Below are 23646 nucleotides of genomic sequence, written 5' to 3' on the forward strand. Positions count from 1 at the left end.
TGCATGTGTGGGGCATGGGTTAATGGTGGGCTTGGCAGTGCTGGGCGAATGGTTGGACTCGAGGTCTCTGGAGGTCTTTTCCAACCTAAGCAATTCTATGAGTCCATGAAAGCTTCCCAAAATACTCCTGCAGCTCCGAGGCGGGCGGGCAGGGCACTGCAGGTGGCGTGGGCATGGCTGTGCAGCCGCCGGCCGAGCTGCTCCCGCTCCGCTCCGTCTTTCCTTGGGGAAGCCGCGCGGCTCAGCGGGATCGGCCGTCACGGATGGGTTTGTCCCACGGCCCGTGGACGCCGAGCTCCCTTCCCCGTCCGTAGCACCCGCCCCAGCCCGGGCCGCTCCTCGGCCCGCGGGGATCCTGGGGCGGGAGCACCCGTGCGTGGGAGGGGACTCCGCGGGGCGGGCCGAGCCGGGCCGGGCCGGGCAGGGAGCGGCGGAGCGCGGCGGCGGCGGCGGCAGCATGAGGGAGGCGCGGTTCAGGGACCACTTCTGGGTGAGCGGAAGCACTGCGGGACCGGGGCAGCGGGGGCAGAGCCGGCCAGAGCCGAGGGGGCACAGCTGGACGTGGAGGGATCACTGCTCTCTGGTTAGAGTTGGTTCCAAAGCCAACGATCGTGGCCGTGGGGTGACTTTGCTGAGTGCTCTGGGTCGATTAAACAAACACACTGGCACAGGGTGCCCAGAGAAGCCGTGGTTGCCCCATCCCTGGAAATGTCCAAGGCCAGTTTGGATGGGGCTTGGAGCAACCTGGGATAATGGAAGGTGTCGCTGCCCATGGCAGGGGGTGGAATGAGATGGGCTTTAAGGTCCCTTCCAGTCCACACCATTCTGGGATTCTGTGATGCCCAGCAGGCACTGCCCATCCATGCACAGAACTCCTGAGAGTTCTGGCTTTACAACCTGCTCCATGTAGCCAAAATAATCCCAGCAAGTAGCTGTTGCCTTGCTGGAGGAAGTCAGTGCCAGGTTGAAGGATTTGATAACATTAGTTGGCCACCGGTGAACTACTTGGAGACAGCATGGCCAAAAATGTTCTCTTGATGTGGAGCTAATCCCAGACTAGGAGCAAGTCACTTGGTGTGGTGCTGCTACCAGCTGCTAAGCCGTGGAGGAAAACCCACGGTTCGGAGAAAACCACAATTAATTCTTTTCAGTCTGAATTATGCTTTTATAAAAGAAGAAGTGCAGGAAACCCACATATCTGCTGCAAAACTTCAGCTCTGTGGCTACTCAGTTCCTCTTGTGGTGGACCTTCATTCCAAGTACTGGCAACCAGGAAGTAAATGACCAAATTTGGTCTTTTGGGGCTGAAAACCTTCATCTGTGAATGGTGCTTGGGGTTTTCCAGATGTTGCTTGAAAGCTGCTCCCATCTTGTAGGATGTGGAAGAGAAGCACAAGCCCCGGGAAGAGCTGGCACCGGGTTTGGGGCTCCTGAGTGTTGAGGAATAAGTGCAGAACACCAGGCTCACCCAGCATCATTAGCGAGTTAACTGGCAGGGTTGTCAAATACGTGGAGAATAAAGCCAACTTTGCATCTGGCAGCTGCTTCCCAGATATTTGTTGCAGAGCAGTTTTCCAAGGTGCTCCCTTTGCTTTGCAAACGGGCAGAGGGAAGGTTTTGAGGGTGGTGGCAGCATCCCCCCAGGCTGGGGGAATAACTGTGATGCCAGGAAGGCTGAATAGACAAGGTTTGTCACACTTCAGCGGCACATTGCATTGAAGAAGAGCTGCTCGCCGCAGGGCTGACTTCAGCTGCTTCTGTCTGGTTTGTTCCTCTCCAGCTGTGGTGTGGTGCTTTTTGAAGGAGGATCCTGGAGGAGGGGGCTCAGTAGGAGAAAACACCAAGACAGAAGCAGCCTCCAGCTCCCAGGGCAAGGTGGATCTGGGGCATTGCGTGGGGCGCTCACTCCTGCCTGACCCCTTTTATGCAAACACGGCTATTTCCTCAACAATCCCTGGTTCTTGCTGAGCCCCAAAACACTTGGTGCTGCCAGGGATTTTTCCTGGCTTTTGTCCTTTCTGAAGCCTTCATGCTCCAAGCTCCCTGACCAAGGAAATGTGCCTGGGGCAGGCAGCTGGGGTGGAGGTTGGACTGGATGGGAACGTGATGGATGTGACTCAGTGGAGAAACTGAGGCCCCTCTGCGGTTGTTGGGCCCATGGAAAAGGCAGGTACCACCCCAAGCAGCCGCCACACCATGTACTGGTGACTGTGCATCAGCTTGTGAGGGCTGGGGAGGAGGGGGGGAGTAAGGGCAGGAAGCAAAACACAAATCAAGATGAGGTGTGGAGGGCTGCACATCCAGCTTCTGCCTGCTGCTGAGTGCTGTGAGTGGGTATGCACTTCCTCCTGCAATTTTCCTCTTAAATGGCTTTGCGTAAGGCAAAAATAGAAGGAGAAGTCCTTGCCAAAGCAAGTGATTTCTTAGAATCATAGAAACATAGAGCAGTTTGGGTTGGGAAAGACCTTACAAACCATCTACTATAGTCAGGGACACCTTCCATGAGACCAGGGTGCTCCAAGCCCCGTCCAACCTGGCCTGGAACACTTTCAGGAATGGCATAGCCACAGCTTGTGTGGGTAACCTGTGCCAGTGTTTTAACACCCTCATCACAAACAATCCAAACAATTCCTTCATTTTATTTAATATGAATCTCCCCTCTTTTAGTTTAAAACCATTATTCCTTGTCCTATCATTACAAAGAGCTTGGTGAGGCACAGCTTTCATTTTCTGTAGGTTCTTCACCTATCAGATAAGGTGAGATCAAGAGAGCCATTGCTGCATGATTCTGGGCAGGTGGCAGATGCTGCCACACATTGTTCTTCAGTGGTGATGCTGGCTCAGCTTCAGATCTGCTGGTTCAACAAAATGTCCACGTCTTTTTTTTTCACCCCAAATTAACTCATCATCCCACTCTACCTGCAGAATCCCTAAATACTGGGAAAAATGTATGTTATTCTGGTGGGGGCAAATTTCTCAGTGGTTAGGACAGCCTGATGAGAAGACTTTGGGAGTGCTCCAGGGGAAGTATGCTCCAATTGACAAGACAAAGTCTAAAAAATGTCCAGGCCCTCAAAACCTAGGCCAGTTTTGGTATTGAATCCTCCAGCTTTGAAATGTGGCTGGTTGTGAGTGATGACCTCCAAATTTCTTTGTGCGGATAGGATGAGAAGGGTGGGAGAGTGGTGAGGCCCTGGCACAGGTTTCCCAGAGAAGCTGTGGCTGCCCCTGGATCCCTGGAAGTGTCCAAGGTCAGGTTGGACAGGGCTTGGAGCAACCTGGGATAGTGGAAGGTGTCCCTGCCCATGGCAGGGGGTGGGACTGGATGAGGTTTAAGGTCTATTCCAACCCAAACCATTCTGGGATTCTGTGATTGTATGCTAAGCTGCAGCCCACCCTTTGCTCTGTCGGGGTAGCAGGGCTGTGCTTCCAGCCTCACTTGGGGACTGATTTAGTTTTAAACCCCACCAGTTCTGGTTCCTTCGGTGGGTGCTGTGTCTGTTCCTGCACTGGCTCCTGTTCCCTGCTGGAGCTGATGGTGTGATATTCCTGATGTGCTCTGTCGGGAAAGCACGGGGCTGCTTGGCTCTCTGCACTGAAGTTTGCTCTTGGGTCTCAACACAAGATGATAAATTTTCTTAAATAAAGAGGTTTGCTCTCTGGCACCCCACTGCAGCTCCTGCTTGCTCAGGGACTGAAGCCTGGACATGCCTGAAGCTGAACATTTTTTGCCCAGCATGCTCCAGCTCCCATGTCACTCCCTCCCACCAGCTGTGTGTCCTGCCTGCCTGTGAGAGAGCTGTGCAAAACCAGAAATACCCCAAAGCTTGTGTTTGTTTGCCCTTGCCCTGCCTGTAGTGATTGCCACAAGTTGGGCAAGCATGACGCTCTGTTTTCATTTGTTTTTGCAAGCTGCTCTTCTTCTTTCACTATGTGATGTCTTCTCTTTCACTTTTTTTCACTTTCTTACTACATGCCTTGTTCCCCACAAGCTGATTCTTGCACATATTTTGGATAACCCAACAGCCTTGGGTCTCATCACTGCACTTTGGTGCTGTAAAACCGTATGGTAAAAATAGAAGTGACAGTAATGCTAAGAACCATTCTAATTCTGATCTGTGGGTTAACAGGTTGCAGCTTGAAGAGTGGAATTTTGGTCATTTGGTTTTAATAAGACGATGCTCTGCTCCCTGCAGGTGTGTTTAGAGATGCTGCTGAAACAACCCATGGCTGGGGAGGACGCAGCCCTGGGTTCTTGGGTTTATTCCCTGGCTGCTGACTGATGGTGTGATGCTGGCTGTTTTACTTCCCCTTTCCCCTGCTTGTCGTTCTCTAAACGGGGACTGGCTTGGTGAAACTTAGCAGCATTGTGAAATCCCCAGGTCATTGTTTCAAAGGAACAAGGTGGGGTTTTTGGGAAGAAGAGGTCATTGTGTCGAGGCAGGATGGTCCATTGCTTTTGGCTTCTCTGGGACAAGCAGGGAAGGTGTTGGCGTAGGGGGAGGAAACTTCAAATGGAAAATTACTAATCAAAAAGCTGCTTTTTGCAGGATGCTGGTCCGAGGTGGGTGGATTTGCAGTGAGGCCTTTTCCTCCCTGCAATGAGTTTTGTCTGTCCTGTTGTACCCTCCTGGTTATGGGGTGGGGAGGAACTGCAACCTTGTGCAGCCTCTCCTCACTCTGCTCCATGCAGGCACCAGCATAAGCACTTCTCTTTGTCTCAGCAACTTCTGCAGGATACTGAGCAATTCTGAGGCTGCACCGTGAGCAAGGACAGCACAGCCAGTTATAGTTGCACAGTGTTTCTGACTACTAAAATAGTCACCGGCTTCTGGTGCCTTTCTCTAAGCACACAAGGCTGAGGAAACATACTGAGAGCTTGGAATAAATATAGATCTTTCAAGAGGTGGTTCATGAACAAGTGCAGTGCCCCAAACCTTTCAGTTTGGGAAGGTTAGGACAGACTGATGGAGGGCAAGAAGGCTCTGCAAGGGTATCTGGGCAGGCTGGATCCATGCACTGAGGCTGGTGGTGTGAGGGGCAACGAGAAAACAAGTGCCAGATCTTGCTCGTGGGCCACACCAAGCCCTGCGACTCCAGGCTGGGGCAGAGGGGCTGGAAAGTGTCAGGAAAAGCCCTGGGGTGCTGGTGGCAGCAGCTGGACATGAGCCCAGGGGTGCCCAGTGGGCAGGAGGCCAATGGCCCCTGGGCTGTCCCAGCCAGGGTGTGGCCACAGCCCCAGGGCAGGGCCCGTCCCCTGTGCCGGCACTGCTGAGGCACCTCCAGTGCTGGGGACAGCTCTGGGCCCCTCAGGACAAGAGAGACATTGAGGGGCTGGAGCGTGTCCAGGGCAGGGAACGGAGCTGGGAAGGGGCTGGAGCCCCAGGAGCGGCTGAGGGAGCTGGGAAAGGGGCTCAGGCTGGAGCAAAGGAGGCTCAGGGGGGACCTTGTGGCTCTGCACAAGTCCCTGAGAGGAGGGGACAGCCGGGGGGGTCGGGCTCTGCTCCCAGGGAACAGGGACAGGAGGAGAGGGAACGGCCTCAGGCTGGGCCAGGGGAGGTTTAGATTGGATTTTAGGGAAAATTTCTTCATGGAAAGGGTTATTAATCCTAGGAACAGGCTGTCCAGGGCAGTATTGGAGTCCCTATCCCTGGAAGGATTTAAAAGCTGTGTGGATGTGGCACTTGGGGACATGGGTTGGACAGTGGTGGGCTGGGCAGTGCTGGGGAGTGACTGGACTTAATGATCTTGGGTGGCTTTTCCAACTTAAACATTTCTGTGTTTCTATGTTTCTCCAGTGCCATTTGCTTCACAGGGTGTGTGTCTGCAGGGGTTTTCCATGTAAAGTGGGGCAGAAGATGGAAACACCAAGGTCAGCAGCTTGCTGTGACTCAGACAGGATCATGATGTGCTTTCATATCCCCACCAGAGCATTTTAGCCCCTCTTTTGGCTGAAGATGTAACCAAATCCCAAAACATCATAAGCAGCACACAAATTCCTTCTCCTTACTGAGTCCATTGGGTGCAAATCCAGGCAGCAGATCAGGAAGGCGGGTGCATGTCCTGCAGGCTCGGGAAACATCAGGTGCTGCTTTGTCACCTTGAAATCATCCGTTTGCAGTTTCCATGGGCTGTCCTCTAAATAGCACATGGGCTCAGAGCTCTGCCCAGCAGGGAGGGCCAGGACACAGGTCTGCTGGAGAGTGGCAGGAGAGGTCCTCATGCTCTGTTTGGGCAGGGCTTGGTGCAACTCCCCTGTTGCAGTGGGGTCTCCTGCATCATGCATTAGACAGTGAGGCCCATGGAAAGAAATAGGGAGCAATTCTTGATAGAAGTTTCAGAGATCTTTATTCTCCAGGCACATGGCCGGGGGACTGCCGAAGAATCGAGCAATCACCAGACAAGCAGGGTCCTCTCTGGGCAGGGGAACACAAAATAAGCAATGGGGAACAGGATTAGGGCACATGTGACCAGGGAGCAGGGAGGGGGGAGGAACCCCAACACTCCCCGTGCTTCATACCTGTCTTTGGGTTAATTTATTACGTTTTTAAATCTTCTTCTCTGTGCCCATGGCTCTGTGCTTGCTGTGTGGCACTTCCATTGCTGTCGCCAGCCCTGCCTTTGCAGTCACAGAATCCCAGAGTGGTTTGGGTTGAAAGGGACCCTCACGACCATCCAATTCCACCCCTGCCATGGGCAGGACACCTTCCACTGTCCCATGTTGCTCTAAGCCCCATCCAGCCTGGCCTTGGACACTTCCAAGGATGGGCCAGCCACAGCTGCTCTGGGCACCCTGTGCCAGGGCCTCACCCTCCTCACAGACAGCAATTCCTTCCCAATATCCCATCTGTCCCTGCCCTCTGGCCCTGGGAAGCCATTCCCTGTGTCCTGTCCCTCCATGCCTTGTCCCCAGTCCCTCTGCAGCTCTCCTGGAGCCCCTTTAGGTACTGACAGGGGTTCTGAGGTCTCCTGGAAGCCTTCTCCAGGCTGAACACCCCCAGTCATGCTGGTCCTTTTGACTCTTTCTGTGCCAAACCTGCTCAGAAGGGTGCTGCAAAGGCTGATTTCACACTGTCCAGCCCTGCCCAGCTCTGTTTGGGACCAGAGTTCCTCCCATGGAAGCCTCTCACAGGGGGATTTAAAAGCTGTATCAATGTGGCACTTGAGGACATGGGTTAGTGGTGGCCTTGGCAGTGCCAGCGAATGTTTGGACTTGATTGTGTTAGAGGGCTTTTCCAACCTAAATGATTTTATTGTTCTGTGTTTCATGTAACACCTTGTATCCTGGGGTCTGGCCCAGCCTTGGGTGCTTAGGAAACACACATATGCTGGAATTAAATCCTTCTGCTGTAGGAGGAAGAGTGATAAAACAAGGAGCTTAATGCACATTATTGATGGATACCCCCAGTTTTCCCCTTGACCCTTCTGCCTGGCACAGAGAGCGCAAGAGTCCCAGGCAGCAGAGCAGGATGCAGGAGCCTTTGGGTGCCCCTGGACGTGCAGTGATGGGGCTCTGACCCTCCCTCCTGCCTGGGCTTGCAGTGACCAGCAGTTGTGCTCTGCATCCATTTTATTTCATTTGAAACTGGGGATAGGAGTTCAAGTTAGGCTGTTCATTTTGCAAATGTAATGAAGACTGACTTCAGTGCAGTGTTTCCTTTTCACAGACCTGATTAGTGAAGATGTAGAGCAACCTGAGAGCTGGTTGTTATCAGTACTAACCTCATTTTGGAGGGACATTTGTTCTTTGTAAAGGAAGTTTGGTTTCTGCCTAAGTCCTGCTCCACAGTCCGGTCTTCTGTGCATCCCACAGACACAGCAAAGCTGATCTGGGATACCTGTGGATTTCCTGTCAGTCCCACTCCATCAGATCGCCCCTTCACTTCTTGCTTTCTGGTCACTGGCAGTCAAGTACTTGAATGGGGAATTCCTCTTAATTAAATCCTTCCTTTATTGCAAATACCAGCCCTGTTCTCCTCATTTATTGCACCAGGAATAAGCTCTTGAGAAATCCCCTCTTCTGCTGCCCACACTTTTATGCCAGATCTCTGCATACTCTCATCCTGGCTTTGAACCACGTCCTGAACCTCTCCATCCTGCCACTATTGCTCTTCAGGTTTCTCAATAACCTTCTGTGGCTTTCGTTTCCTGTTGCTGAGCTTCATACCTGCTCCTACTACTGCTCCCTTTCTGCAGCCTCTTCCCCTATATTTTTCCCTGTGTTTTTATTCGTGGAGGTGTTCAAAAGGCACGTGGATGTGGCACTAGTCTTTGTTCCAGAAGACAACAGGTGGAACCTTCTGCTTGGCTCACTCGTTCTGCTTCAGGCTCTGTCCAGAGTGGGAGAGTTCATGGTCTGAGCATCTCTTTGCACTATCAAAGCACTTAGGAGCCCTGCCCTTAGCCCAGGGTGGTAAATTCCCAACAATCGTAGGGCAAAAATCCATTTTTTGTCCTAAGGTGCTTCAATGCATGGGAATGGGGAAAGAATGGGGTAGAGTAAGTCAGCCTACATCATTGCTGCACCTTTTTCTTTTTCTTTTTTTTCTTTTTCTTTTTCTTTTTCTTTTTCTTTTCCTTTTCCTTTTCCTTTTCCTTTTCCTTTTCCTTTTCCTTTTCCTTTTCCTTTTCCTTTTCCTTTTCCTTTTCCTTTTCCTTTTCCTTTTCCTTTTCCTTTTTCTTTTTCTTTTTCTTTTTCTTTTTCTTTTTCTTTTTCTTTTTCTTTTTCTTTTTCTTTTTCTTTTTCTTTTTCTTTTTCTTTTTCTTTTTCTTTTTCTTTTTCTTTCTTATTCTTTTTCTTCTTTTTCAACATGCATCAATGCAATATATGTTTTTAGGAATAATTTGCAAGAAAACACTGACCCTTCAGAAGTCTGTGGCAAGTGTGAGTGGCATAGGTGTACCTTGTCTCAAATTGCCACCATTGCTCTTAATCTGAAGTCTCTCCCACCCCTAAAAGAATTTATTTCCCGAAGAGGCACTTGCATGCTTGCTCCCACTGAGCCATGGCCTGTGCAAATGCCTCAGGAGGTGGCAGTGGCCCTGGATTGCACTGACAAGGACATGACTCCTGTTCCTGTGTTTTCAGAGCACGGATCTGACCAGCACAGTTGGCTATGACAGCATCATTCAGCATCTGAATGATGGCAGGAAGAACTGCAAAGAGTTTGAAGACTTCCTGAAGGAAAGGTAGGGAGCTGCCTCTGCCAACACGTTGGGTTGAGCCTGGAAGTGATGCTGTTGCACTGCTCCTTCTCCTGGTCTTCCCAGTTTGATTTCTGCCATGTGTAACTGTCCACTATGTTAAAATGCTGTCCCATGAAGTTCACCTTGCTGCTCACCTGGCAGAAGATCAGGTTAGAAGATCTTGGCCGAGGAGAGGCACAGCTTTGTCCTGACTTTGTACATTATGAACACCCCACAGATTCAGTGTTAAAAAGTGGTAGGGTTAGGTACTGCTGTTATTAATCAGAGGAGATGACCTAAGCAGAGGTTCTGTGGCTACAGAAACAGCTGAGAGGATCTGGCCGTGTATTTTGCCTTTATGGTTCACCTGGTTAGCAGTGGCTAAATATGAAGAGCATTGTAGAACACTGTACATTGAATTAATGTCATGTTGGCAGTGACAACTGGAGAAAACCAACCTCTGAGTGCATGACTTGGTACAGAGCAGCCTGGAACAAACATAATGGGCATGAACAGGAGGAGAACTGCACTTAAAAGTGCCTAATGCACTGACATCTGTTCAGGCTGTAATCCCATGTTCCAGAAGAACCACGTTCCAGAGAACCACGTCTCACCCATCCATGACAATGCAGAGAGTGCCGAAAGCCTCCTTCACACCCTGTGTCCTCTTCATTCTTGAAGGAGGTGTAGGTTGCCACTGAAGTGTCTAGCCAGGAGGAGATCAGAGGCTGGACCTGGGTTTGCCGCTCCCTGGACTTGGCCCAGTTGTCCAGCATGGCTATTACACAGTCCCAGCTATGGAGAATGTGCCTGCTGGATGTTTTGTCTCAAACAAAGTTCATGGGAATGCTGTTAGGTAGGAAAAAAAAAAAATCGATCTGTAATATGTATTTTTTTTCAAATTCCCTATTAGCTTCTGGAGTTTTCAGAGTTAAGGTAGGTGAATTTCACTGTCAAACTCCAGAAATCAACCACCCAGGGGTCTGCCTCTGTGTTAGAAGTTAAGGCATTTTAGAAAGTTACGTGTTTTATCCAGTAGATATTCTAATGGCAGCCTCTAGCAGTACTTGTTCCTTTCCACTGGCCGCAGACAGCTAGGGTTGCCCACATGGAGAGAACTACACTTGACCAAGCAAGTCCAGCCCTGGTTGTCTGTAGTGATTTCAAAGAAGCTGCAGAGAACTGGTTGTTCTTACACTGCAACACATGGGCTCTCTTTTCCTCCTTCCTTTCTTCCAAGAGGGGGAGGTAATACGGTCTCTCAAAGGTATTACTTATGTCACCTCACAAGATTTGGTCTCTTCTGCAGGTGCTCTTCCTAAGGATTAGTGCCAGGTACAGAGAGTACTTACTGCCCCACATTGACAGAGGGCAGTTAGGTGGGATATTGGGAGGGAATTCTTCCCTGTGATGGTGGGCAGGCCCTGGCACAGGATTCCCAGAGAAGCTGTTTCTGCCCCATCCCAGGAAGCATCCAAGGCCAGGTCGGAGGGGGCTTGGGAGCACCCTGGGATAGTGGAAGGTGTCCCTGCCCATGGCACAGGATGGAATTGGATGAAGCTTTGAGGTCCCTTCCAACCCAAACCAGTCGATAATTCGTGACTCTATAATTTCTGTCTTTTCTCAACAGGGCAATTATAGAAGAAAAGTATGGCAAGGAGCTCATTAACTTGTCAAAGAAGAAGCCCTGTGGGCAGACAGAGCTGAAGTAAGTTCACCGTCTTCTGTGTTTATGGGTGTTTCTGGAGCAACCAAGGAGGAAGAGAAGGAAGGAAGCTGTGGGAGACAAAACAGAATTGAAATGTGATTGGGGCGTTCAGAAGATGAGCTGAAATCGTTCTCATGAATGAACAATGCCCCTCTGGGTTCTGCTTTTCTTTGAGTTGGACCCCACCAAGTTCCCACCAGCCACAGATTAACCAAAGCACTGTAGATGCTTGGGGGGGTTGTGGGCTGGTGGGTCAGCAGAAAGCTGAGGATCATGAGACCTTGGGTTAGCTCTAGACAGGTTTTGTGCCAGAGGGAAGTACAGGTACTTCCTTGACTCAAACCTGATGGACTTTCAGAGTCCAGCATGCTGTGGCCACTCCATTTCCCAAGTGACCCTTGGTGCCTTCTGCTTCCTCTTTTGTTTCTGTGCTTTGTACAAGCCCAGACTGATGTTCCCTGGTCATTTACTTACAGTTTTGTATTGAGGTGTCACATAAGATGTTTCTGACATCTTTACTGTGCAATATTAATAGGGAGAACAGCTCCCTACTTATCCAACCACTGGCAAATGCACCACGTTGAAATCGTTCATCTGTTCCAAATGATGGTTTTAGGAGGTTGCCTGAAACATTTGTCATGAAACTTTGAATTTTTAATGGCATCCAGTGATCAGAAAAATATAAAGTATATCTCAAACCAAGTGAACTGTGTTATACCTGCTGAGAGGGGGAAAAAGCTGGAGGTGCTAAGAGGGTAAATAAATGTGCTTTGAGGTACTTTGGTCAGTGTTGAGTGAGCTCTGTTTTGGGAGAGGTGCTCTGCTGATGCCTGTGCCTGACTCTGCTTTCCCACTCTTTTTAATGCCCTGCCCATGTTTTTCAGCACACTGAAGAGATCCCTTGATGTTTTCAAGCAACGTAAGTAATTCTTTGTGTTTGCTGGGACACTTGGCAGCACCAAAGCCTGAAGGCAACTGCTTGGGAAGAAAATAGCAGGGAAATCTCTAAAGCTGTGCAGTGCTGAGGACAGGCATAGGCTGTACTGCTGGCCTGGCTCATCCCAGTGTGTGGGGTTTGGGACAAAGTGAGCCAGGGCACAGGTGGGACAGGAGACACACAGGGAATCATTTTGGGGATCTCTTGGGCTTTCAGATCCAGGTGCAGCTCAGAGGTCATCTTTATGTTGCACATAGGAAGCTGTGCATGGGAAGCTCATCTGGAGTTTGTTAGGCTTGTCCTCTTCACAAACACACAATAACTCACACCTCAGTGCTGGGGACAGCTCTGGGCCCCTCAGGACAAGAGAGACATTGAGGGGCTGGAGCGTGTCCAGGGCAGGGAATGGAGCTGGGAAGGGGCTGGAGCCCCAGGAGCGGCTGAGGGAGCTGGGAAAGGGGCTCAGGCTGGAGCAAAGGAGGCTCAGGGGGGACCTTGTGGCTCTGCACAAGTCCCTGACAGGAGGGGGCAGCCGGGGGGGTCGGGCTCTGCTCCCAGGGAACAGGGACAGGATGAGGGGGAATGGCCTTGAGCTGTGCCAGGAGAAGTTTAGGTGGGATATTAGGGAAATTTTTTCACAGAAAGGGCTGTCAAGCCCTGTCCCAGCTGCCAAGGGCAGTGTTGGAGTCCCCAGTCCTGGAGGGGTTTTGAAGCTGTGTGGATGTGGCACTTGGGGACATGCATTAGTGGTGGCCTTGGCAGTGCTGGGGGAATGGTTGAACTTGAGGATCTTAAGAGGGCTTTTCCAACCTAAATGATTGTGTGATTCTAACTGGAGCATGTAAAAGATGGTGCTTTGGCTGCCACGCATTGTCATGTGTCACATCCTGCCAGGGTACCATCAGACAGTGCCTCGAGGGTGAGCATCTGCTATCCTGTGCCCCGTCCACCCCCTGCCCGATACAGATTTCTTTGCTGCCCCTGTGGACCTCCCTAACAAGGCTCTGCCCTCACCACTGCTGACTGTTGACAGCTGTGGGTTTGGAGCAGCTTTGGGGGTTGAATCATGAGCTGCCGTTTGGCTCCACTCCCATGGTGAGCTTGCTGGGGTGGTGTTTCACGGTGTGGCCTCTTGCCTTCAGCAAGAGCACCTTGAGATTGTTTTAGCCTTCATTTTTCTGTGCTCCAAGTTGTTGCCTGCTGTCCTGGGGCAATGCAATGTGTTGAAACATGCCTAGATTTACCTGCATAAGGGGGAGAATTTTCTCAAACTGGGGGGCAGGTCCCAGCAGGATTGATTCTTACGTTGGCAAGCACTGCTCAGAGGCTGCTTTAAACAAGCTGCTGCTTTTTCATGTTTCTGAGACTGGATGTGTGATGTGTTGTAAGCTGACACGAGAAACAGTCTCTTTAGGAATATACATATAGATACTGAATTTATTTTCTTTTTGCAGAGATAGACAATGTGGGACAAGGTCACATCCAGCTGGCACAAACCCTTCGGGAGGAAGCAAAGAAGATGGAGGACTTCAGGGAAAAGCAGAAGCTGCATCGGAAAAAGGTCAGGCACTGTGGGAAGATGTGCCTTCCTGCAGGGTGCTGATCCTGCCCCAGCAAGGGGCTGATCCCAGTGCTGTCTCATGCCTTGCCCCAGCCTCCACCACACCCCTGCTGCTGGGAAGTGCTGAGTTCCTTCCTCTGTGTAGTAACTGTGTTCAACTGTGTAGTAACCTCCAACTTCCTTCTTCTCACTTCCACGTCTTCTTCGTGTGCTTTTTGGGGTCAGCCACAGCACTGGAATGTTTCTAAAGCATTTGTTTATAGTGCTGTATGATCTCCATAGGGGCTGCTAAAACAGCCAAGCCTTTTAACTTCCTCTGGCTTGAGATTCCTTTGTCTGGAAAACCAGGGAAAACTGCTAGAGCCAGGGACGGGCTTGCACCTAGCAGAGGGGAGTGGGCTTCCCAGTTTTGCCGGAGTCTGTGGAGGTGATACAGTACTATATATTGCTAGGATTTAGTTTGTAGAGCTCCTTTGCATACAAAATTCAAGGCTTAGGCAGAAGCATAAAACATGAGTTTTGTGAAGATGCTTTGGGTTAATGGAGGTCCTTAAACACATCTCAGTGTGGTCTGTGGCTCTTCCTCTTCTAAACCAGACGGTAAGTCCTGGAGCTTTGATGGTCGGTGATGTGCTGACCCCAGGTCTGTTGTCTTCACAGATTGAGCTGATAATGGAGGCGATTCACAAAAACAGGAATCTGCAGTACAAGAAGACCATGGAGGTAAAGCAAATCTGGGGCTGTTTCTTGTCATGTGGGTTAATGCTGCTCACACACACACACAGAGTGCTGGGACAGGCTTAAATGAGAGGGGTTTCCTCCTCTGCTGTGACTCTCAACGCTGTGTCTGTGTGAGTGGTGTGCAGGCTGTGCTCAGGAACACGCCAAAGACAAGGCCAATGGTGGCATTGCAGGGTTGGATACAGATGATTAGAATCAGAGAATTATTCGGGTTGGAAAAGGCCTCTAAGATGCTTGAGTGCAACCATTTGCCCAGCACTGCGAAGCCCACCACTGACCCATCTCCCCAAGTGCCACATCCCACACCTGTTTTGAACACTTCCATGGATGGTGACTACACCACTGCCCTGGGCAACCTGTTCCAGGGCATGAAAACCCTTTCTTTGAAGAAGTTTTTCTGGATATCTACTCTAAACCTCCTCTGATGCAACTGGAGGCCATTTCCTCTTACCCTGTCCCTTGTACCCTGGGAGCAGAGCCTGACACCCCCCTGGCTGCCCCCTCCTGTCAGGGAATTGTGGAAGGACAGAAGGTCCCCCCTGAGCCTCCTTTCCTCCAGGCTGAGCCCCACCAGCTCCCTCAGCTGCTTCTCATCAAACTTGTGCTCCTGCCTGTTCCCCAGGCCTTCTCTGGACGTGCTCATAGACTTGACTGCCACTAGCTTTTCACTGCAATCCAAGAGCAGCCTGCCTTGCAAGGCTTTTCCCAAGCTGCAGGGCACCTTTTGTGCCACTCCCTGCTCTGCAGGCAGCCTGTTCCCTCTCAGGCTGAGCTTTTCCCCAAGGTCTCCCCCTGAGGTGTGTCTGCATCTCGCTGTTCCCGGTGTCTATCCTAGGCCAAGCGTCTGTACGAGCAGCGGTGCCGGGACAAGGATGAGGCAGAGCAGGCTGTGCACCGCAACGCCAACCTGGTCACACAGAAGCAGCAGGAGAAGGTACAGGAAGTGGGTGGCTGGGGGTAAGGGGAAAGGGATGTCTTTCCTTGCAGCTCTCCTGCCCCACAGCTCTTCTCCTAGCTCTGGGTTTTGGGGTGAGGTGGCTGGTGATGTTCCCCAGTGGGGCTGCAGTGCCATTGGTGATGCACCCCCAGGCTCTGCTTCACCTTCCTTCTCTCTCCCATTATTGGCAGCTGTTCCTGAAGCTGGCTCAGACAAAATCAGCACTGGAGGACACTGGTGAGTGTAGAAATGCCATGCTGGGAGGGCAAGGGAAGCGTTTCCAGGGGCAGTGGGTTGTGAAGCCGTGGAGTGGCTTGTGGGGAAGCTCCAGCCCTTCGGTCGGACACGGCTCCTCAAAAACACCTGCCCAAGGTATTGGCAGTGGGCAGCCTCCCTGGAGAAGCCTGCATGGCCCCACCAAGGCCATGTCCTTCTGCTTTACCTCTGATCTCCCAGCCTTTTCAGGCTTCAGGTATTACCTTCTAGTGAAGGGATTTTTTTATTGAATGTTAATCATGGAATTACAGAATCATAAAAGGACTTGGGTTGGAAGAGATCTTAAAGGTCCCATTGTTCCAACCCCACTGCCCTGGGCAGAGACACCTTCAGCTGAAATGTGATTTGTCTCACAGACAGGAGTTACCAGCAGAGTGTGACCACACTGGAGAAGATCCGGGAAGAGTGGCAGAATGAGCACATCAAAGCTTGTGAGGTAAATGCCCCTAAACCACACTTGTGGTCCTCTGGGTTTGCAATACTGGCTGCAGGCCTCAGGGACAGTGCAGATTTGTCTTCTGTGTATTCCCCTGACAGTGAAGCAGCAGGATGTATTGCAGCTAACCCTGGGTGTCTGTCTCAAGCTCGGCTTCTGGATTCAAGGCCCCAGTGCTTCCGGGTTTCCACTATTTTTTTATTATTTTTATTTTCCACCACCTTTTAAAATTGGCAGAGTCAAGGTAGTGACATTTTTGCCCATTACCTGCATGCATGTTTGGCGTGGCTGTCATCTTGAACAGCTGTGGTCACCTCTGGATACTCAGTGTCTCCAGGCCAGTACATCCTAGAGCCTCAACAACAACTGGAAAAATCTGTCTGAAACTCTGGAAGACTTTAGATGACTTCTCAGCAGAGGCTGGTGGTGGTGGGGGAAGCAGGTGAAGCCATCTCCACATGCAAGCTGTGCCAGGAGTTGTTGAGCTTGTGTCACACAGACTGTGCGGTAGTGTGGGAAACCCTCTGAGTGGGTGTATCAGCCTGAAGCAGACTGCCTCACAGAGAAGTGGTCCAGCAGGGCTTTCTAGCACATGCTGGGGAATTCCAGACTGGTAGCGAGAGGGCTGAGCAGCTGCTCTGCTGCTGGCCTGTGATCTGTGACTGGGGGATGGAGGGATTGCGAAGATTGAGATTTTATCCCAGATCTGCTTCAGGCTTGCAACCAGCTTTCCCATTCCCAGCTGTGCTGATCCCTTTCCAAGTTACCTGTCATCAGGCTGCTATTCTGCTTTTCCCTTTTGAACTGGAATTTGCTGTCTGTTGTGTCTGGTGTGCGTGGGGTCTCTGTGCTGGTGTACTTTTGGTGTCTCCTCTGGAAGCCTCTAGGATGGAGACACAGTGTAGTGGTGGGTTGGCAGGGCTGGGTTAGTGGTGAGACTCGATGCTCTTAGACAGCTTTTCCAACCCTAACGATTCTGTGGTGGGGAGTGGAAAGCAGCAGTTTCACTTTTGCAGATGGATCACATGGAGGTTTTCCTCTCCACGTGTTGAAAAGGTCATAAGCAGTAGCAAGTGTGTATGTTCATGCAAATATATAAAAACATGTGAAACTGAGGTGTACCGGACAGCAGATTTCAAAAGGGTTTAAACCTGCTTGGAAAAGGGCTGGGCCCGAAAGAGCAAGAAGACCAACCAGTCAATACACCTCTGTTTGAACCTGAGCCAGCAGTGTGCCCTGGTGGCCAAGAAGGCCAATGGCACCTGGCCTGTATCAGACATAGTGTGGCCAGCGGGACCAGGGAGGTCATTCTTCCCCTGTACTCGGCACTGGTGAGGCCACACCTCGAGTGCTGTGTCCAGTTCTGGGCCCCTCAGTTCAGGAAGGACGTTGAGACGCTCAAACGTGTCCAAAGGAGGGCAACAGGGCTGGTGAGGGGCTTGGAACACAAACCCTGTGAGGAACGACTGAGGGAGCTGGGGTTCTTTAGCCTGGAGAAAAAGAGACTCAGAGGTGACCTTACCACTTTCTACAACTCCCTGAAAGGAGGTTGTAGTCAGGTGGGGCTTGGTCTCTTTTTCCAAGCAGCAACTGACAGAACAAGAGGACACCAAGCTGCACCAAGGGAAATTTAGGTTGGATGTTAGGAAAAAGTTTTTTACTGAAAGAGTGATAAAGTTCTGGAATCGTCTGCCTGGGAGGTGGTGGAGTCACCATCCCTGGATGTGTTTAAAAAAAGACTGGAGGTGGCCCTCGGTGCCAGGGTTTAGTTGAGCTGGTGTTAGGGCATGGGTTGGACTCAGTGATCTTGAAGGTCTCTTCCAACCTGGTGATGCTGTGATTCTGTGATTCCGTGTTTTCATACATCCCCAGTGCTTTTTATATTGCTCCATAACTGGAACATGGAAATGTTAAAAAAAAAAAGTGCATGTGGCACGTGGGAAAATGTGTTAGTGGTGGCCTTGGCAGTGCAGGGGTAACAGTGGGATTCGATGATCTTAGAGGGCTTTTCCGACCTAAATGATTCTGTGACACAAGGGTACCTGTGTAAGGGAAGTGGGCTGGGACCACAGGAGCACAGGGTACCTTGGGAACCTGTACTGCCTTTAGGAAGCTGAGTTGGTCTCCCCAGAGGTAGCAATGTGCTGGGTGGTCCCCTCCACATCAGTCCTGCAGATTTTCTAAGCTTAGCACTCATCTTTGAATTACCTGGTTGCATAGAGGGATCATTGCTCCTCGGGATAAGCCAGAGAACTCATGGCTTCCTTGTTTCCTGCAGAAGACCGACACCAGCTGCTCCGGGCAGTTGTCTTTGTTGTGACACATGGGGGTGAGAAGCAATCAGGACAAAAGAGATTTGCCCTCATTTTAAAGATGTTTTGGACAGTTTTGTCTGTGTCGTTTCAGTTCTTTGAGACTCAGGAGTGTGAGCGGATCAACTATTTCCGTAATGCCCTCTGGCTCCACGTCAACCAGCTCTCCCTGGGCTGTGTCCAGAATGATGAGGTACCTCAACTGAAAATCTTAATTTTTCTGCATGGGAGGCAAAGTCAAATTTGTTTTCCTGGGCACCTAAGCTGTGTTCTGTCCAAGTTGGGCTGCGGCCCTTGACTGACCGCAGATACCAGCATGAGTGGGCAAGCAGAAGGATTGGCCAAAACTGTTGCAAATGGGGTTTCCTCTGGCATTCCCACATTTTTTGAGGCTGGTGAGGCCGTGGCACTCGGTGCCCAGAGAAGCTGTGGTTGCCCCATGCCTAGAAATGTCCAAGGCCAAGTTGGACATGGCTTGGAGCAACCTGGGATAGTGGATGGTATCCCTGCCCATGGCAGGGGTTGGAATGGGATGGGCTTTAAGGTTCCTTTCCAACCCAAACCATTGTGGGATTCTGTGATTCCTGTGACACTGAAGCTTGTGTGCTGCATGAATACTGGCCTTTCACTGTGTGTGGTAAGCAACTGGGAAAAAACCTTATTTTTTGACCTGATATATAGAAATGCATTTTATTTCCCTTTTGCAGAAATACGAGGAAATCCGCAAGAGTTTAGAAATGTGCAGCATTGAGAAGGATGTTGATTTTTTCGTAAATTTACGCAAAACTGGAAGTTTGGCTCCAGGTAAGAGCTTAGTAGAATCTCACAAAGTAGTGCTACTGCTCTGTACTCCTCATGGAGCTGGCTGCTCTGGTCAGCATCTTTTTGTGTGCAGAAAACACTCATTTTGCATTTCATTCGTTGCCATGCAGCACTAGTCTCTGTCACTTTTCACAGCCCCTGGAGATAATAGTCCTGTTTTTTTAGTTTCCTGATCAGGTGTTTTCTCAGAGAGGGAAAAGACTTAGCAGCTGAATGTTGGTATAAAAAGTATTTTATGTCTATAAGAGGCCTGTACTTTACTGCTGTCAACTTTTCCTAGCTCCTGTTGTTTATGAAAACTACTATAATGCCCAGAGAAATGTGACTCCTGTGAGAAGTCCAGCTCCTGTACCTATATCAAGGTAAGGAGTGTAACATGTACAACTGCAATTGTTACTGCAAATGATGCTCGCTCCCCCAAAACAGGCATATTTTGTTCCTTTCAGTCTATTGGAAGCTTGCCTTGAGGGTATTAGAGAAAAATATTTGCTTGCATGGCTCTTGGTGTGATCTGTCTGTCTGAGGGGAGTTAAAAGCATTTGTGGGTGGAGGGAGGAACTGCAGAGCTGGATTCAGTCTTGTGGGACAGAAGCTGGGCAGGGAGGACACGGTGAAGGGTTTTTCTGCCGGAGGCAAGATGATGACTGGGGCCGAGGCTCGTGCTAAGGATGAGTTGCCACTGTGGCTGCCACACTGGGAGAGGAGTCATGTTCAATTACGGCTTCCTGATGTCTCACTCTGGGCAAAGGCACGTACAAAGATGCACCCTGAGGCTCACTTGTGAATTCTTCCCTGAGTTAGTGCTTTCTGGTTATTTTTTTCCTCTCCCCCTTTGTATCAGGTTCAGTTCCCATGTTTGCCAAGCGGGGTGTGGGTGATGAGGGTGGGTCTCCATAAAGCCCAGGCTGGCCAAACCTCTTGCCCTCCCACGAGCCCTGCGAGGGCAGCTGGGGGTGCAGAACCAGGGCAAAGGGAGTCCCTTAGCCACGCAGATCCTCAGCTCCGTGTTTCCTTCTTGCAGGAGGGGACCCCTGCCCACCCCGACCAGCGCACCAGGTGAGTTACTGCTTTGTGGGCTTTCTGGCCCCACAGAGGAACTCTCTCTTCAGCCCTTTCCCAAAGGCCCTTTCCAGCTCTCTTGAACCCCCTTTAGGCACTGGAAGGAGCTCTGAGGTCTCCCTGGACCCTTCTCTTCTCCAAGTGAACACCCCCAGCTCTCTCAGCCTGACTTGAGCCTCATTCACTCTTGCATCCCATCCCTTTAACATGGATGGCCAGTGTGTGGTGCTTCTGTTCCATTTAAAGTCACATAATGAGCACTTCTCATGGGAAATCTGAGGGGTTTTTTTTGTGCTCTGTGTTTCAGGGGAGCCTGATTACGCCACAGTTGATGGCTACAGCTTGGTACATTTCTAACAGTCACAGTAAGTACCCACTTTTGATGAAGAAACGGGGCATAAGAGAAAGAGGGTGAGGAATTTTTTACCTGGGCAGATAGTAAAATGACAAGGGGGAATGGTTTTATACTAAAAGAGGGTAGATTTAGATTAGCTAGCAGGGAGAAATTCTTCCCTGTGAGGGTGGTGAGGCCCTGGCACAGGCTGCCCAGAGAAGCTGTGACTGCCCCATCCCTGAAAGTGTTCTAGGCCAGGTTGGATGGGGCTTGGAGCAACCTGGGATAGTGGAAGGTATCCCTAACTGTGGCAGGGGGGTTAGCATTAGATGGTCCTGAAGGTCCATTCCAACCCCAACCATTTTGTGATTCTGTAAGAAAGGATTTAAAATGAGATGAAACTACACAGAAGCGGGACAGTGGAGAAAGAAAGGTCATTGGTTAAGGGATGACATTTTGAGGTGACTGACTGGAAGTGATGCTCCTGTCAGCCCTCCCATCACTTATCTGAGCTGGAGCTGTGGTTTAGACACTGTTGATCCTGTTCTCTAGGTTTTCCAGAAGGCAGAACTGTTGGTCTGACCAGTGTGGCAGAGGTGGTGTTTCCAGTTATTCCCAGACACACAGAGATGAAGTGCTTCTGCTTTTAAAGAGAATATTTGAGGACTCCAGTATTTATTTGTGCATTCAGAAAGTGCTTACTAAAATCTGTGCCTTTGATCAGCAAACTCCTTGGATGGATCTTCACACTCAGAGGAAGAAAAGGACCAGATCACCAGGGGCGATCTGTGTCAGAAGAAGTTTTTTATTTGAAGTTCTTCTAAAGTGTAGCCATCTAGAAAGGCTGGAGCCTCCCACTCTGTAGATAACTAAGAGGTTGTATGTGCCGAGAGGAGTGCTGCATGATGCTTTGGGCACACTGGCTTGTGTTCAGGGTATGTACATCCCTCTCAGATCTCAGGTTTTGTGTGTTCCTAAAGTCTTTTGCCTGTTTCTTAAGTCTTTCATTAGTGGGGATTAAACTTGTCATTTAGATCAAATTTTACTCATATCTCTCAGAAATCTTACTTAGAGGGGCACCAGCAGTTGCACCACATGTCTGCCTTAGCTGTAGGTGTGCTCCAGGCTTAAGTGCTGACACTCGAAGCTGATTTGCATCTACCCAGGGAGGGGCTGTACCACATCCAACCTGCTGGGAGGTCCCAGGAAGGATCTGAAGGAATTTGTTCAACTCTTCCAACCACCTCTGCCATGAGGCTCTTGTGAGCTTTTAGGTTCATCAGGTTGTCCCTGGTAAGCTTTGGAGACCAGGGCTTGGAGCAACCTGGTCTAGTGGAAGGTGTCCCTGCCCACAGCAGCAGGGAGTTGGAACTAGGTAGCCTTTAAGGTCCATCCCAACCCACACCATCCTGGGATTCTCTGATTCCATGATTTAATTAACTTCTGTGATTCTCTAAACTTTGGACTTGTTCTGACTATGCACCACTGGAAACAAACTTACCTACTGCTGGAGCCGTGATACTTGTTTTCTGACCAGATCGCCTGAAAGTTTCTGCCCTTGTGGGTACCATATATATATAGATATGATGATTATGGCTTTGATTCAGAAGCTTATGTGCTTCAGGGCTGCTGGTCTCTCTGATGTCCCTGTGTGCAGTGCTGCTTCACTGCTCCTCACTGCCTTTTGACACTGGACACAGGGACACAGGACATGGGGATAAACACACAGTTTACTTGTCTAAACCTGGTGCCAGGTCACTAACCTGGAGCAACAGGATTTGCTGTTTTTATGATGTTTTTCAAGTTGCATCTGCATGGCTTCAATATGTGCCTTAGCCCATCAGTCCTAGGGGCTTTTACTGGATTTATTTGTGTGGGGAAGATGACAGCGAGCTCTAAAATCTACCCTGCTGCCTTACAGTGAGTTGTGTGAAGTGCACATGCCAAGCAATCGACTGTCCTATTTTATTTCTGAAAGACCAAGGATACAAATACTCTTCTGAAGGAGCCTGCTGTAGTCTTAGTTCTCTATAAATATATATATTAAAAAATAAGTTTTGAGTCTTGTGTTGTGGATATTTGTTCTTTTTAAAAGTTGTCATGTTCACTTTCTGTCAGGGATGGGTTTGGGACCCATTCAAAGCATCCTAGTCTCTCCTAGAAGGAAACCTACAAGATCCCATCCTTAACCTTTATTTCAATACCTTGCTCAATACCAACACAGTAGTGTGAGAAAACACCCCAAAAGAGAATGGCATGAGAAGTGCTTATGATTAGCCATGAGCTGCAGACCACGCAGGGCCGTTTGCCCTGGAAGAGTATCTGCTCTGCAACAACTTGCATGGTTTCTTTTCTGGGATTTTTCCAGTAACTGAGCACAATAGTTGCTGTTAGGCTTTTCTGGATGTAGAGGTCCCCAGTGAGGCTGAAACTTGGCTTGCACATTTACTAAGAGCACAGAAGTGATACCAAAATAGGGGTGCTGGGGAAGGTTTCCCCCTAGATGCACATACAGTTTACCTTTCCCGTAGATAGTGCAAATTCCAGGTTATGCTAATAACATGAGGACTTCTCAAGCCCTGAGTACAAGGTCCCATGGAGAGAACAGTGCCTGTTCAAGGCCATTAACTGGACTGTGATGTGTTCTGCAAGGTGCCACTGAGTGCTGGGGGCACTCATCCTCCTGGGGACTGGGAGAAGTCACTCCTGTCCCAGTGGGGTTCAGGCCCTGCTCCGGCTGTTGCTCCCTGGGGCCGATTGGGTGCCAGGAGAGGATCTGAGGGACAGCAGTTCCAGGCTTGGGGCTGAGCCAGCATTCCTGCTGTGCTGGAGGTGTCTCAGGCCCTGGGGCAGACAGAAGCGACCTCACACTCCCCATCCTTTCTAGTGGGGCTTGGCTTCTCATCCCACGTTCCCTCTGGCAGAAGCTTGGGCTGACCCTATGGATGGTCTTTGAATCCCTAAAGCCGTCTCTGGTTCACTATAAACTATCTCTGGGTCCCTATGGACAGTCTGTGGGTCCCTATAGCAGTCTCTGTGTCCCTGTGGAGGGTCTGTTTGCCCCTGTGGATGATATATCAGTCCCTTTGGATGATCTGTGTGTCCCTGTGGATGATCTCTGGGTCTCTGTAGTGGACCCTGCTCATCCATGGAGTGTCTGTCAGTCCCTATGGACAGTCTGTGGATCCCTATGGATGGTTTCTGCGTCCCTACAGCAGATCCCACTCACCTATGGATAGTCTGTGGGGTCCCCACGGACGGTCTGTGTGCCCACGGACGCTCTGTGTGTCCGCATGGACGTTCTTGTGGGTCCCCATGGATGGTCTGTGGGTCCCTA

At 50.3% G+C, this 23646-nt stretch overlaps 1 protein-coding gene across 1 annotated transcript; it reads left to right on the plus strand.

The window, feature by feature from the left end:
• Positions 1–263: 263 nt before the first annotated feature.
• Positions 264–22335, plus strand: PSTPIP2 (proline-serine-threonine phosphatase interacting protein 2). Its single transcript, XM_069002151.1, is given in 17 exon segments — positions 264–322; positions 324–396; positions 398–490; positions 9089–9189; positions 10817–10894; positions 11779–11813; positions 13286–13392; positions 14053–14115; positions 14969–15067; positions 15262–15307; positions 15703–15782; positions 18189–18287; positions 18802–18898; positions 19197–19278; positions 19938–19972; positions 20283–20340; positions 20862–22335. Coding segments are annotated over 16 exon segments (1197 nt in total). The 3' UTR covers positions 20333–20340; positions 20862–22335.
• The last annotated feature ends 1311 nt before the right edge of the window (positions 22336–23646 follow it).

This window comes from Aphelocoma coerulescens (genome assembly GCF_041296385.1).
Source record: "Aphelocoma coerulescens isolate FSJ_1873_10779 chromosome Z unlocalized genomic scaffold, UR_Acoe_1.0 ChrZ, whole genome shotgun sequence".
NCBI classification, from domain to species: Eukaryota; Metazoa; Chordata; class Aves; order Passeriformes; family Corvidae; genus Aphelocoma; species Aphelocoma coerulescens.